Source organism: Prunus mume, linkage group LG3, assembly GCF_029339155.1.
Source record: "Prunus mume cultivar Tortuosa linkage group LG3, ASM2933915v1, whole genome shotgun sequence".
NCBI classification, from domain to species: Eukaryota; Viridiplantae; Streptophyta; class Magnoliopsida; order Rosales; family Rosaceae; genus Prunus; species Prunus mume.
In genome coordinates, this window is record NC_142700.1 from 13623508 (window position 1) to 13638193 (window position 14686).

The following is a 14686-nucleotide window of genomic DNA, read 5'->3' on the forward strand; positions in this document are numbered from 1 at the left end:
TCATGGTGGAGGCAATGCCAGGTTAAATATGCACTCAATTTAACTACACATTTCACTGTAAAATATAGTAAATCCGACTATACATTGTTGCTGTAAGTTTCTGTAACCACACCTTTGATTTGAGATGGAAGCATTTTTCTTCATCCATGGTATTTAAAGCTACAAAGGAATCGGTGACTTTTTTGACTCTGGAAACCACAGCGTGGTTGTAGACAGAGGGCGGTGATAGTTACAACTCAATTGAGAGAATACAGTGATTCCACAAGTTGTTGATTGGCACTCACATGGCATGGCTCTCTCAACTCAACTTTACCCGGAAGAGGTGGAGCAAAAAGAAAGCTATTGTCAAACACAAAAATAGTTAATTTGTTTATCAAACATCATCATTCCTCTTAATGGTGATTAGAGTAACAATTACACTTTCTGTTTATCTTGTTTTTCATCCCAGCAATGAAATTTATACCCACTCTTTACGTAAAGTGTCTTCATCATTCCATCATTGAAATGTGTTGTCTATTTGATGCAGCAGTATATATCCTAATTTTTTAAGGTTCATTTAGCAGCCGAAGTCATGATTTCACAAAATTTGTTTTTTTCCTTCTTTTGAAATTAAGGAAAGGAGGAGGCTAATAATTTCTTAGTGCAAGCGATTGGGGGAGGAGGAGGTTTTCTTTTCACAAATATTCATTAGGTGTCTTGCGGTTTCGAACTTCTGCTCACATAGATGAAAGTGAAAGAGCTCAACCAATTGAGCTATACCCCACGGGAAAGAAGGCTAATAATTGGTAATCTAAAACATGTTTGCTTTTATTGCTTGCCAGCTCACTGAGGACTGAGCTCACAAATCTTTAGTATGTGAGAAGAAATCAAGAACAGTCACTCTTGTTCATTATGTATGCTTAAACATGACCCACAAAGGAGAGCCTATTAAAGAGATTTAGCTTCATTGTTGATCATGGCCAGCCCCACAGGCAGACCCTAGCAAGTTCCATTATAAACCTGGCATTATTAGGCAGGCATCTGCTTTATTGAAAGTGATTGAAGTGGAATCCAATGGCCTCTCTCTTTTCTTTTTTTCTTTTTGTTTAAGTAAAAAACCCCCAACAACATTAATTATTAGATAAGAAAGAAGATAGAAAGGGAAGGCAAAGCTGAACTTTTGCTATACATAAGATTTGGAGGACAATCAGAGAGCAGAGAGTTGAGGTGAAAAAGCTATGAAGTTCTTATTCCAGTGCCCCTGCTGCTCTTGTTTCTGCTTCATGAAGCCCAAGAAAGGCAAGGCAAGGGTGAAGGCAGCAGCAACTGTAGCATCCAAGGATGAGAAGAAGGTTGAAACCAAGGAAGAGAAGAAGGTTGAATCCAAGGAAGAGAAGAAAGAATGACAACAATGCAGCTACCTACATCTGATAGTGCATGCATAAATGAAAGCATATGTGCTTTGTTTATGCTTTTCTTTCTTTCTTCTTGTTGATTAATATTGGTGGGTGCTATAATTAGTATGTACAACAAATTGTACTTACAGTTTGATCCAGCAGCTTGGTATGTTAATAAACTACTGGCTTGTGTTGTGTGTCCTACTTTTCAAAATCCTACACATAAATAATCAAGTGTCATCTGATCTTTAACCTAAGTTTCACATAATGTAAGTGAATTTTCCCATTCTCATATAGCTCTAATTGTTTTTTTTTTTCTGAGAAGATTTCTCTCTCTCTCTCTCCAACATGCAAATTTTTCAGGTTCTGATTTTAGTGTGAGGATGCAGCATGTTGTTGTAACTTGTAACAGCGAGAGCTGGGATTTGAAATTAGCTCTACCAGTCTGTAGTGCTTTCAATGATACATGTTGCCTGAAAAATCTTGCATATGTTTGCAGATTTTCTTCATTTTTTACAGATCTGATAAATTTCCCTGCCTTACCTGTTGCAAGCAAACATGTACGGGTGAGGTGTCCAGAGTCCATGCCTCTGCCTTTGTTGCCAGTACAGGAACAAAAAGTTCAATTATTTGCTTTGAAGCATAATGCAGATTCCACATTTATGTAAATTTATACAATAACTAAATTCAAAGTTCAAACAGTAACTTCTTTACAACCTTCTGCACTTTTTATTATCTGGGTTTGAGATTGAGTAGTAGCCTAGACAGAATGAACAACTGAATATTTACTTCTTTGGGAAAATGAAAATTTATATGGTTTCAAAGGAACCCAGAGATGGGTAAAATATATATGGGCAAAAATAACAGCACTGGAAGTAAATTAAAATTGATCTCAACCATTATAAGAGTGAAAAAAACTCTGGTCAGATTTGTGATTTTAATGGTAGAATATGAAGTTCTGTATCAAATCTTTTTACATGACAGTGAGTTCTTACTCTGTCGAATTTTGTATTAAAAACAAATCTTTTGGAGCAAAGAAAGGGACAGATTTAGGTAAAATGCATGTCAATAATTGAGTACGTTCATGTGGCCCCAATCATTGACCTAGCTAACAAAATTATGTCTCCCTCACAGACAGTCACTGGTGATTCTTAGAATCCGTCCAATTCTGTGCAAGTGAACAGAGAGATAGATCCAAGCAAAGTGTTTTTATCATACCCACGCACATGTGAATTATATATTGATTGGTGTAACATCTGTGCTGTAGGAGCCAATGAAACTTTAAAGAGTGAAGGAGAATGGAGAGCCATTAATATGAGAGGGAGGTTCCCACATATTGACAAATAAATGGGCCAAATAGGCTTGGGTTTGGGCTTCCATCTTGAGCCTGGGATTAGGCTCTCGCTCTTGCAATGATTGAGCCTAGTTGAGGTTAAGGGTTATGTTGAGGCAAGAGATAGGGACTTATGTAAGGGTCATATATAAGACACTCACTATAGAATGACTATATTGAGGAGTGTGTTGGAGGGTAAGTAATAGTCTAAACTACAGGGGAGGAGATTTATCACACACACACAACTATAATGCCAGTGATTCAAACCGAGACTCAAGTCTCAAGTCAAGACCCTTTTCACCTGGCCAGACCGTATTGATGATTAATGTTGCTTTAAAAACTTTGTATATGATAGAAGGAATGTTGAAAATTTATTATTAAAAAATGATGTCATCGTATCAGTGAAAAATAAGAGTGATAATAGAAGCAAAATTGATCTCAACCATAACAAGAGTCAAAACTCTAGCTAGATTTGTATTCTTAAATTGTAATGGGAGAATATAAAGTTTGGTAACAATATTTTATAGGACACTACTTCTCTCCTTCCCTGTAAAGAGGCATTCATATTTCCTGCAAATCACAGTTAGACACAAGCAAAAACAATGTATCAAAAACATAAAAAGAAAAATCTATACGCACATACATGTCAAATTATGATTGGCAAGAAAGTAGAAACTCCTATTTTAAGAGAATAAAGCAAGTATTTTCCCTATTTTAAAAGCCACGGGTGAAAAGGGATTGTTACTTTTGTTGAATTTTGGATTACAAGCAAACCATTTGGGCCAAAAGATTAAAAAGGGACGTGATTAGGAGTTCGTCAACCTTTTGGGACAATGCTAGCTAGCTATACAGAATTTATAATTACATCTATTGAATGTATGATGTAATCATCTACGTTTAGACGTGATTAGCACTTCTTTGTTAAAATGTTGACATTTTCTTCTTCTCCTTGTGGATTGTCTTGTTTGTTCTAAGCATATAAAACATAGGACGAAGAGAAAAGGGAACTTTCTTCTTCTTCTTTTATTTGGACCAAAAGGAACTTTCTTCTTGTTTGTTCTTCTAAGTTTTTATATATTATTTGGGTTCTGAGTAAAACTAAGTTAAAATTGTGCCTATATCCAGAGCTCCATTAGATATGGAAAAAATTTAGGCCCTATATGTATAAGTTAAACAACAATTTTTCAAATTTTAAAATTCATAAATCATAAATTAAACCGAAATATGTGGCATCAATTACATCAAGACCCACAAATAAAATCAAGATCATCCTTCATCTATTTTCACATACTCACATCCATTCAATTTTCTTTTACATACAAAAAAACTGCACATACCCATAAATATAATATAATGTTGGGCTTTTAAAAACATTTGGAGGCCCTAAATTTTAGGGCTCAATGTCACACAACCACACATGCCATAGGCCACTATACCCAATGTAATTAACTCTTTTTAACTCAAAGGTTGGGTATATGGGTGAGATAATATTTTACAAATTAACCATGGCCATGGTCTCCAATTGTTCTGAAAATCTCCAATAAAGTAGGGGCGGCCATGCATATCTCATAATAAGAAGCTGATATTGTTGACTTTAAAAATAGACACCTCATGCTCCCAATGACTTCTTTATACATTAGTATATATGCATTCTTGTATATAATTCCAAACACCAACACACTCATGCACACAAATGTTAGAAGATGTATCAAATTTGATTTCTTCATTTTCTACTTATAAAAATAAATCACTCCTAATTTCAGTCTTTGTGGGTCCTAATGTTTTGGAGGCCTTAGGCGAATCACCAAAATGTGGCTTTCTACCCTCTATGTATATTTATGTGCATTTTTTTTAGTAAGTTAAAAAAAATTATATGAACTCAAAGTCACAATTATAATCTAAAAAGAAACAAACAATATGTAATTCACAAAACAAATTTATAAAATGCATCAAAACATCACTTAAATATCACTCGTCTTGCAATTTTCAAAGCAAAAGTATCAATTGACTTTACATAATCAATTTTTTTATATCATGTAATGGATAACATAGCTAAGAGTTGACCGAATGTAAGACTTGATCAACTTCAACTTTGAAAAGATTTTTTTTTCCCCATTCAACTAGGTTAATTTACTTAAGCTGTAAGTTTAAATAAATATTAGCCCTTTATTTGAGTTTCCTCTTTTTAGTTTTAGAGTGAATAATTGGCCTTTTATTTATTTATTTTTAAATAACGATACTTGGGCCTAACATAAAATTAATCCAGTACATTTTTTTTTTTTAAAGTGACATACGTATGTATATATAGAGGTTTATACATCCAACTGAGTCTAGCCCAAAGCAAAAAATGATCTTGACTTGTGATATAGTAGTCCTGTGTTTGAACTCCATGTTACACCTCCTGGTAGTGTGTGTGAAACCACTTCCTTTGAGTTAGACTATCGCTATTATAAAATAGAAGTTTATACAATTAGGGGTCCTCCCACCTTTGAGACACTTAAGCGGCGCTTCTATGCCAGGGGGCCTCCCATGTGTCTCACTCAAGAGGGTTTCAGATTCAAATGTCGACTAGGCAAAACTTACATACTAAACTCGACGGTATGAGTAAATTTCATTAATAAACATGAAAAGATACACCTTATTAGGAGATGTATGAGCTTTACATTCAAATGTATCTCTATTTATAAATAAAAGTTAAACAAATACAAAAAGTAAAACTAGACGACGTAATCCTAAATCACGTTAAATTAATAAACTAATTCTCATAATATCATCAATGTGTTTAATCAAATATCTCAACAATAAAAAAAAAAAAAAAAAAAAAAAAATCAAACATCTTAACCGAATTTCTAAAATTAAAGCCCTAATTTAATTTCAACAAAATTTTCAAATTATAATTCATTCCTAATTAAACCTAGAATACTCAATTTCAAATTAAAGATGCATATGATGACTAAAAAGGAGAAAATTAAAAGAATAATTGTTGCAAAGAAGAGAGAAAAACAAGAAAGTAGGAAGAAGAAAATAACTGTGGAGGAAAAGAAGAAAATAAAAATAAGAAAGAAAAGAGATGAGGAGGAAAGAAAGGGAAGAGAGAGAAGAATAATATATCCCATATATATATATATATATATGATAAAAAATAGTGCGAGTATAGGCCATGGCCCATACTTGTCCTATGCTGGGAGGGAGAAGTTGATGTCACAAGGAAGAAAACAGAAATAAGTTGCTGTAGACGTAGACAAGAGGAGAGAACTGCTACGCCAATCTTGTTTTAGGAATACTAGTAACCTTCTTTTAATATTTTCTTTTGAATTTTATCTATTTTTTACTGATACGTCATTCTTTCGACAAAAAAGGAGACGTATGTCATTCTCCTTACACTTAAAAACATATATTAATATATTATATAAGCTAATTTTTACTTTCCAAATTTACCTTTATTAAATATATTCAATTTATCCCAAAAAATTTCACAACTTTCTCACCATCTTATTAATTTTTTTTAACGTCAATTTTTTAAATTTAAGAAAATGTCTGCTTTTAAAAAAAAGAGGAAATGTCCCTTTTTTTAAAAGTCAAGTTTAGACTTTTTTTAAAATTAAAAAAAAGGACATTTCCTCTTTTTGTTTTATTTAAAACAAACATTTTCTTTATAAAAAAATAATTGATGTTAATTTTTTTTTATTAAAATGGTAAGAAAGTTGTGAATTTTTTTGGATAAATTGAATAATAAGTAAACTTGGAAAGCAAAAGTTAAATTATATAATATATTAATGATATTATTTTAAGTGTAAAGAAGAATAAATATACACAAGAAAAATAAAAAATTTAAAAAGCTTAAAGAGAAGGTTACTAGCATTCCTCTATTGTTTTTAGGAAAACGCCCTGGTCTCACTGTTGTTAATTGTGAATGTGTACGTCAAATTTCAAATCAAGTGGCCCATGAAACAAGTGGGATCTTGTGTGCTAGCGGTTCATACTTGTCTGGTAGCATATCTCTTTGCCCAAAAGAGATTTCTGTTCAACAAATCTTCCTGCCTGCCAAAGTCACAGCTTTTGCCTCCTTATTTATTAGGGTTAAATAGCATTTTTGTAGTTGTATTTTGTTAGAATTATCATTTTGGCCCATATAAGTTGACGTTTATCTGTTTTGACGTGTGTGTGAGCCTCAGAATGTGCCCGTGTGCACGTTTATGCCCAAATTATACGAAAAATACCAAAATCAGCCAAATTGAACGTGTATATATCTATATATAGAAAGAGTAAAATACAGAGAATAGTAAAATATTTAAAATACTGAAAACGCCTTTATTAATGACAATATTAGAATTAAAATTATTAATTAAATGAAAATAATATAGAATTACACTTTTCATTAAAAAATTAAAATTAAAAGAAAAATCGATAATGAATCGATATATGAATATATATCTCTCTCTCTCCTACCCTCTTGTCTATGTCTAGATTGGAATTTGAGATCTTGAACCATTCTATATCTTAAAATAAATATCCACATGCCATTTTTTTTAATTAAAAAGAGAACGCATTGCACAACAGCAGAATAAGAAGAAGAAAAAACAAGAAACAGAAGAAAGACAGAGGTAGTGCTAGAGATAGATATGCCAGCAAACACAGTTGCAGAATCTGCAGACAGGAGCACTGCTACACCGTTATTAGAGGCAGGTGGCCATGGCGATCAACAAGGAAGAAAAAGGGGGTGGTGGAATAAACTGTTGGACATGGAGGAGGCCAAGAACCAGGTCTTGTTTTCCTTGCCAATGATTCTTACCAATGTTTGCTATTACTTGATCCCCTTGATATCTGTCATGCTTGCTGGTCACCTTGGTGAGCTTGAACTTGCTGGTGCCACACTTGCCAATTCATGGGCCACCGTTACCGGTTTCGCTCTCATGGTAAGGTAACTCTCTCTCTCTCTCTCTCCCTCTCTCATGTCCTGTCCATTTTGTATACTATTAGGAAAACCAATGGAACAGTCTGTATGTGGGACTGGAGTAATTTCATTTGCTCTGTCTCTGTGAGAAAGAATGGAAGCCCTTTTTTTAATAATGCTTTAGATGTGCTCTTGTTATTAATTTTTCAGAGGAGATGAGCCTAATAGAAAATCCAAGCAGTAGGTTTAAAAAAAAAATTGTGCTCTTGTTATTGGTATTCAAGTTTCTATGGAAAAGCCATGTACAAGAATTGTGCACCTAGCAAGCAGCCTGTGCGGTTCAGAAAATGATCACCAATATAAAATTTGGACTTGTCTTTATATTTTAATATTCTAGTAGCTAGCAATTCTGAAGTAGATATCCAGAGTTGTATCTGAGATGACATAGATAAATTTGATAAGATTCCAGGTCAAACTTTGAATTGTTTTTTGTCTACTATTTATTGGTTTAGATTGTTAAGTGGAGCTCTTGAGACACTGTGTGGGCAAGGATTTGGAGCAAAGTTATACAGAATGTTGGGGATATATCTACAAGCCTCATCCATAATTTCTTTCTTGGTCTCTATCATCATATCTGTAGTCTGGTTCTACACAGAACCCATACTTATCTTACTTCATCAAGATCCTCAAATTTCAAAATCTGCCGCTCTTTATATGAAATTTCTGATTCCGGGATTATTTGCATTCGGCTTCATGCATAACATATTGAGATTTCTTCAGACACAATCCGTTGTAATGCCGTTGGTCTTCCTCTCACTGATCCCAGTGGTTATTCATATTTTCGTTGCATATGCTTTGGTACATTGGACAGCTCTTGGTTTCAAGGGAGCTGCCCTAGCATGTTCAATTTCAATATGGATAGCGATGCTAATGCTGGCCATGTATGTTATGTTTGCAAAGAAGTTTGAGCTTACATGGGAAGGATTTTCGATAGAATCGTTCCATTATGTCCTTGCTGCCTTGAAACTTGCCTTCCCCTCAGCAGCAATGGTATGGTAAGTGTTCAAACTTGCCTTTTTCTGTAAGTTAATGCTTAAATCCCAGATGAGGCACATAGCCTCATTCAGCTATAGACACAGACTATAGAAGTAGTTCAAATGCTCAGTCAAATTCAAATACACGAAAGACTGATTGTCAGCTTAGATTTAAGACCATATGTTAGAAAGAAAAAGAACCATACATCAACTGTGCATGAGATTGATTTGAAGTATTAAAATGCTTCACATTTTTATCTTTCCAGCTTGGAGTACTGGGCTTTTGAGATTCTGGTGTTATTGGCAGGACTGATGCCAAACGCAGAACAAACCACTTCACTAACTGCAATGTGTTTTATGCTCTAAACTCTGATTATTTCCACCTGCCCCAAGTAGCCTTTTCTGATTATATCTTCAGTGTGAATACAGAAGCAATTGCATACATGATTACATATGGCCTCAGTGCTGCTGCAAGGTTGGTTTAACAATAATTTCCCAGGTTCTCCTTACTCCTAGTTTTTGGTATCAGCATTCTGTTTCATACCTTGAAACAAACATTACTTGTTGTGGTGTAGCACAAGGTGTCAAATGAATTAGGAGCAGGCAATCCTGACAAAGCAAGAAGGCAATGGCTGTGACTCTAAGCCTCTCTGTGCTTCTTGGTCTCCTTGTTGTTCTGGCTCTAGCATTTGGTCACAATATATGGGCTGGCTTTTCAGTGACAGCAGTGCAATAATCAAGCTTTTGCTTCTATGACACCATTTCTTGCAATTTCAATAATGGCTGATTCTGTGCAAGGTGTCTTGTCAGGTAGGATCCTCCACTTTCCTAGCAGGAGCCAATTCTATCTGTTCTTTGCATTTGAAGTTTGTTCTTTTCCCTTCTTTTCTTGAGCATCCATGGAAGTTAATTGTTTTTGTATTTGTGTGGCCAGAGGATGTGGCTTTCAGCACTTGGCTATGTATGTAAACTTGGGTGCATTCTATTTGGTTGGCATGACAGTTGCATGTGTTGTTGGATTTAAGTTGAAACTATATGCTAAGGTGAGACAATTAACCTTGTAGCTAGCTAGTAGATGAATAGTTTTGTTTTGTTTTTATGTTTATATTGGGGAAGGAGTAATCGAACCTAGTACAAGAATAAATGCTCTTAACCATTTGAGCTACGAGCCCTTGCGAATTGTTTTGTTTACGTTTCAATTCACACTATGTGCTCAATTTCTTTTGGTACAGGGATTGTGGATTGGCTTAATCTGTGGTCTTTGCTGTCAAGCCGCCCTACTTTTGTTGGTTACACTGCGCACAAAATGGACCCAATTGGATGTGCCTCATAATAGAGATGCAGTTTTGGTCTAAATGAAGGTCAGGCAAAAGTAAAAAACAACAACGTGACCACTTGAGCATACTATTTGACTCCACAACCATTTTCAGTTTGAGGGGGAGGAAGTCATTGTTATTCCTCCCCTCTCCCTTTCTCTCTTCCGGCCCTTTCCTCTTTTCCTCCATTTTCAGAGACATAAGGTTTATCCTATTTGTTTTCATTTTGTAATAATTTTCCTCACTCATCATAGGCGGATGCATCTCGGCATTCGATCTCCACCTTCGTTTTAGTGTTGGATGTCTACCACCATCCTTTTTGCGATTTCTTTATGTTTGGAATAAGTTGTAGAGACTCTTTGAGTTTTCTGTGTAGTTTTCACCCCTCCTTTTATGAGGGTTTTCACCTCTCATTTGTGAGAGCTTTCCACCTATCTTTTGTGGGAGTTTTATTTGTATTATTATGACTTGGTTTTTTCAAGCTTTATCTATTTTTGGTTGTTATGAGTTTGCACTCTTAGTTGGGATGCCTATGCCAGAGTTTCTTCGATCTTGCATGATCTTTAGTGGATGAGCCCCAGAGTGTCTTAATTTTGATGTTAGATTGCCCTATTATTGTAAGGCCCATTGTGTCTAGGCTGAATTATCAATGCAATCCCATAATTTCTCTACCAAAAAAAAATTAAATAAATAAAGGGTTCAATTTCAGCATTTATAAGTTCACCAAACGTGTGACATGACTTTTGTTCAATTTAACTAAAATAGCACAATCGAAGCCATCAAGCGTGGCTTATTGGTCTTAAGTGATCAAATTAGAAATACCAATAATGTTGGATCAAGACTAGTATTTTATGTTCACGATAGTTCGTTTCTAAAAAAATATAAGTCGGACATACCTCACTTGGAATATTAAAGTTTTGCTTCGTTTATGAAAATGCCTGCTTTCACGGTCCTCGCTCGTCCCCGATCCTAACATGGGAGATTTCAAAGGCCAATCGGGCACGGGATTCCTGAACTTGAAAATCCCCGACGGGTATGGGAATGGTATAGGCCCCCATCCAAAATATATATGTTTACATTTAAATAAATAATTATAATATTTATATTTAACCCTAAGTTAACCCCCATCTCCTAATTCTTCCTAATTTTCTCTGGAATTTCATGTTGATGTGATTTTGAAAAGTTGAGTTGAACTTTATAGTTAATTTGCATGTGTTGAATGATAATTTAATATGAAACTTTAATGTTAAAATGTATAATAAATATTTTTTATGCAAAAAAAATCGGGAATTTGGGAGGGTATGGGATAGTCTCGACGGAACGGGTATGTGGGACAGGGATTCCCCGAAACCTATTAAAAGGGGATGAGTTCGGGGATGGGGTCGGGGATAGAGAGCGGAGATGAGGATAGTATTGTCATACCCGGCCCTTACCCGCCGTTGCTATCCCTACTTTTTCTTCAAAGATTTGGCCCAACCTTGAAATTTTTTTTGGTCAAAAGGAAATTTCATTACTAAAGAAAGATTATAAAAGGATAGCTACATAAAGTAAGCTCAAAATAATTAGGTTAGGTTAGAGAGATGTAGGAGGCACATAGTAATTCTTTTAGATAAAGTAAGCTCAAAGAAATACATAGTCCAGTTCCTCCATCCACGCAAAATGAGCCCAATATGCCTAAAATCCATACAATACCAGACACTTGCTTCAGAGAGAGCTTAGATCTTGCGCATATAAAGTTGACACAAAGGGCCATGTTAACTTCCATACCAAGTTGCCAACCCTAGAGAATTAACATGCCTTATTGCAACGTACGTTATGGATCATTTCCTATAAAGTCTTCAAAAATAAATAGAAGGCATGGAGAAAGAAACAGATATTAATTACCGAAAATTTAAATTAAAAAAAATCAAAACTAAAAACACATGTGGATGGACTGCCTCTGGGGATTGTTGCACTACTTTCAAAACCGCTAATCAATAATAATTTATTAATTTGTGAAAATCTTTGAGAGTTCTCATCCATTATTATTAATTTTGAAGGTAAGTCGTAACATCAAACAGAAGACAGTTTGTGTAAACTTCTTTTTTTGGCATGAAGTTTGTGTGAAGACGTTGATGGATATAGTATGTTCTCTTGGCTCTTGTTAGACTAGTTCCTCTGGGGATTTCCACACAGTTCTTAATCTTTGTACCTTTATTGTTGTTGTGTGTTAATGTGGCATTTCGGGTCCACTTGGATGGAGTGACTTCAAATCTATAAATTTCTATGACTTATAAAGTTAAACTGTTTGTTTGGACTACTACAATTCATGTATACCAAGATTTGAATAAGGAAATAAAGAAAACAAATGAATTTTCAAATGGCTCATTTCATACAGTGATTTCAAATAGGAAAATAATTCTCTCCTTATCATGTACATAAGTTCCTACATTCTCAAATAGAGTGTGACATGCACATAAATTTTATTTTTATATTTTGATGAATTATTTTTGATATATACAAACTGTAATTATAGAATGATGAGTTACAATAGGGGCAAGTAATATCCTTGCAGTAAGTCTCCATCTCTCTATTTGACAAAAAAAGAAAAGTCTCCATCCCTCTGAAATTGGCCTCTTCTGCATTGTATGATGAAGTTCTCTATTTGACAAAAAAAGAAAAGTCTCTATCTTACCTGTGGTCTGCCAGTCATTCCAACCACCATCATTAAATCCTTAAAAACATTTGCGCTATGCATGGAATTAAATTATTTGCCCAAGGTTTGAACCCCAGGCCTCAGTAACCTTTTGTAATCTAATTTATTTTCTAATTTTTTTAATATATCAAATTTAACTCTATTATCAAATCAAAATCCTTTATTTCAACACCTCCATTCGAACCTGTCAGAAAAAAGTAAAAAGGAAAAAAACAGAAAAGAAAGAAGAAGACAAAAGCTTGGTGTGTACAGTGTAAGTGTATTGATGGAGATGACAATCACAATACGACTCTCTGTGTCATGAGTGTGTATTGGGTCTCTCTCAGACAATTGTTGCATGTGGCTGGCTACTACTATCCGTAGCGGCTAAATTATTTCTTCCCCAATCCAAAGTGCAGCACGAATTATAATTGATTGATTGTGAGTCGGTCGGATTTATGTTTGTACAAGTCCTGCTATTTAATTTCTGACAATATGATCCTGACCATACATTATGTTTGACACCTGTAAATTTATCTCTTGTGCAGTATATATTAATCTTCCACGTGATAAAAGCAGAAAACAAAAAGGGCAAAACCAAAGAATAAAATAAAAATATAAAAAGATTTAAGTTTTAAATGGCGGTGGGAAATCCCAGTTTTTGAATGGTACCTTCTAGTTTAGCCTCTTGACATCCAGAGAAAAAATTATAAGAAAACAAGACGAAGAAGAAGAAAACTAGAGAAGAAGAAGATGGCAATGTTAGCAAACACAGATTTAGCTAGGATAAATGAAACTACCTGGGCACCCTTATTAGAGGGTCAGGGAGATGAAGAAGGAGCAAACAAACTAAGGTGGTGGAAGAAAGTGTTGGACGTGGAGGAGGCCAAGAAATAGGTCTTGTTTTCATTGCCAATGATTTTTACCAATCTTTTCTACTATTTGATCACTGGTGTCAGTCATGTTTGCTGGCCATCTTGGGAAGCTTGAGCTGCTTGCAACCCTTGCCAATTCATGGGCCATTGTTACTGGCTTTGCTTTCATGGTAACTCTCTCTCTCTCTACCCTCTGACCTTATATACTCAGTATGATTGCAGACCTTTGCGTTTAATTCTTTTCTTGTCTGTTCTTGTTTTAGGTTGGGTTAAGTGGAGCTCTTGAGACGCTTTGTGGACAAAGGTTTGATGCAAAGTTGTATAAAATGTTGGGGATCTATCTACAAGCCTCTTGCATCATATCTTTCCTATTCTGTTTCATCATATCTATAATCTGGTTCTACACAGAACCTATACTTATTTTACTCCACCAAGATCCTCAAATTTCCAAGTCTGCTGCTGTTTTTATGAAATTTCTGATTCCGGGGTTATTTGCATATGGATTCCTGCAAAACGTCTTGAGATTTCTTCAGGCACAATTTGTTGTCCTGCCATTGGTCCCCCTTGTTATTCATTTCGGCATTGCTTATGGTTCGGTACATTGGACAGCTCTTGGTTACAAGGGAGCTCCACTTGCGGCTTCAATTTTTTATGGTTATGTGCCCTTTTGTTGGCCATGTATGTCATCTGTGAAAATACCTGCAGGATGACTCCAAAATGCCTAGAAGAATATGCCAATTTAAGATTCTAATCAAATAAATAAAAATAAACTTTGGTAGCAGGATTGATATGGCTTATCAATCCTGGTAACGGCTGGGTATAAAATAAAGAACACACGTAAAATTATTTTACGTGGTAAACCTCACCTGGGAAATCCACTGGACTCCTCACCCACACAATCCACTATAGAACGATGATTACAAGAAGTACTCACACACTTATCCTAGACACATTCTAGATAATGTTTACCGACTTCTTCGAACTCAACTTCACACGGATCTTCGACACTTTATGTGAACGCAATATCGCCACTGATTGCTTCAAGCTCACCCGAGGAAATCGCCACCACGGTCTTGGTGCCTCAACCGTATGAGTCACCGACATGCATATGAATGCAATATGAATGATTAGTGTTTGATAAATCACAAGTAAAACATTGAACACTTGATGATTTATCTCAATAT

General features: G+C 35.0%; 1 protein-coding gene across 1 annotated transcript; it reads left to right on the forward strand.

Moving 5' to 3' along the window:
• The first annotated feature begins 7184 nt into the window (after positions 1–7184).
• Positions 7185–14212, forward strand: LOC148918794 (protein DETOXIFICATION 19-like). Its single transcript, XM_089048707.1, has 5 exons — positions 7185–7625; positions 8384–8658; positions 8904–8989; positions 13587–13672; positions 13766–14212. The coding sequence occupies exons 1-5, from the start codon at positions 7332–7334 to the stop codon at positions 14210–14212; spliced, it is 1188 nt and encodes a 395-aa protein (XP_088904833.1). The 5' UTR covers positions 7185–7331.
• The last annotated feature ends 474 nt before the right edge of the window (positions 14213–14686 follow it).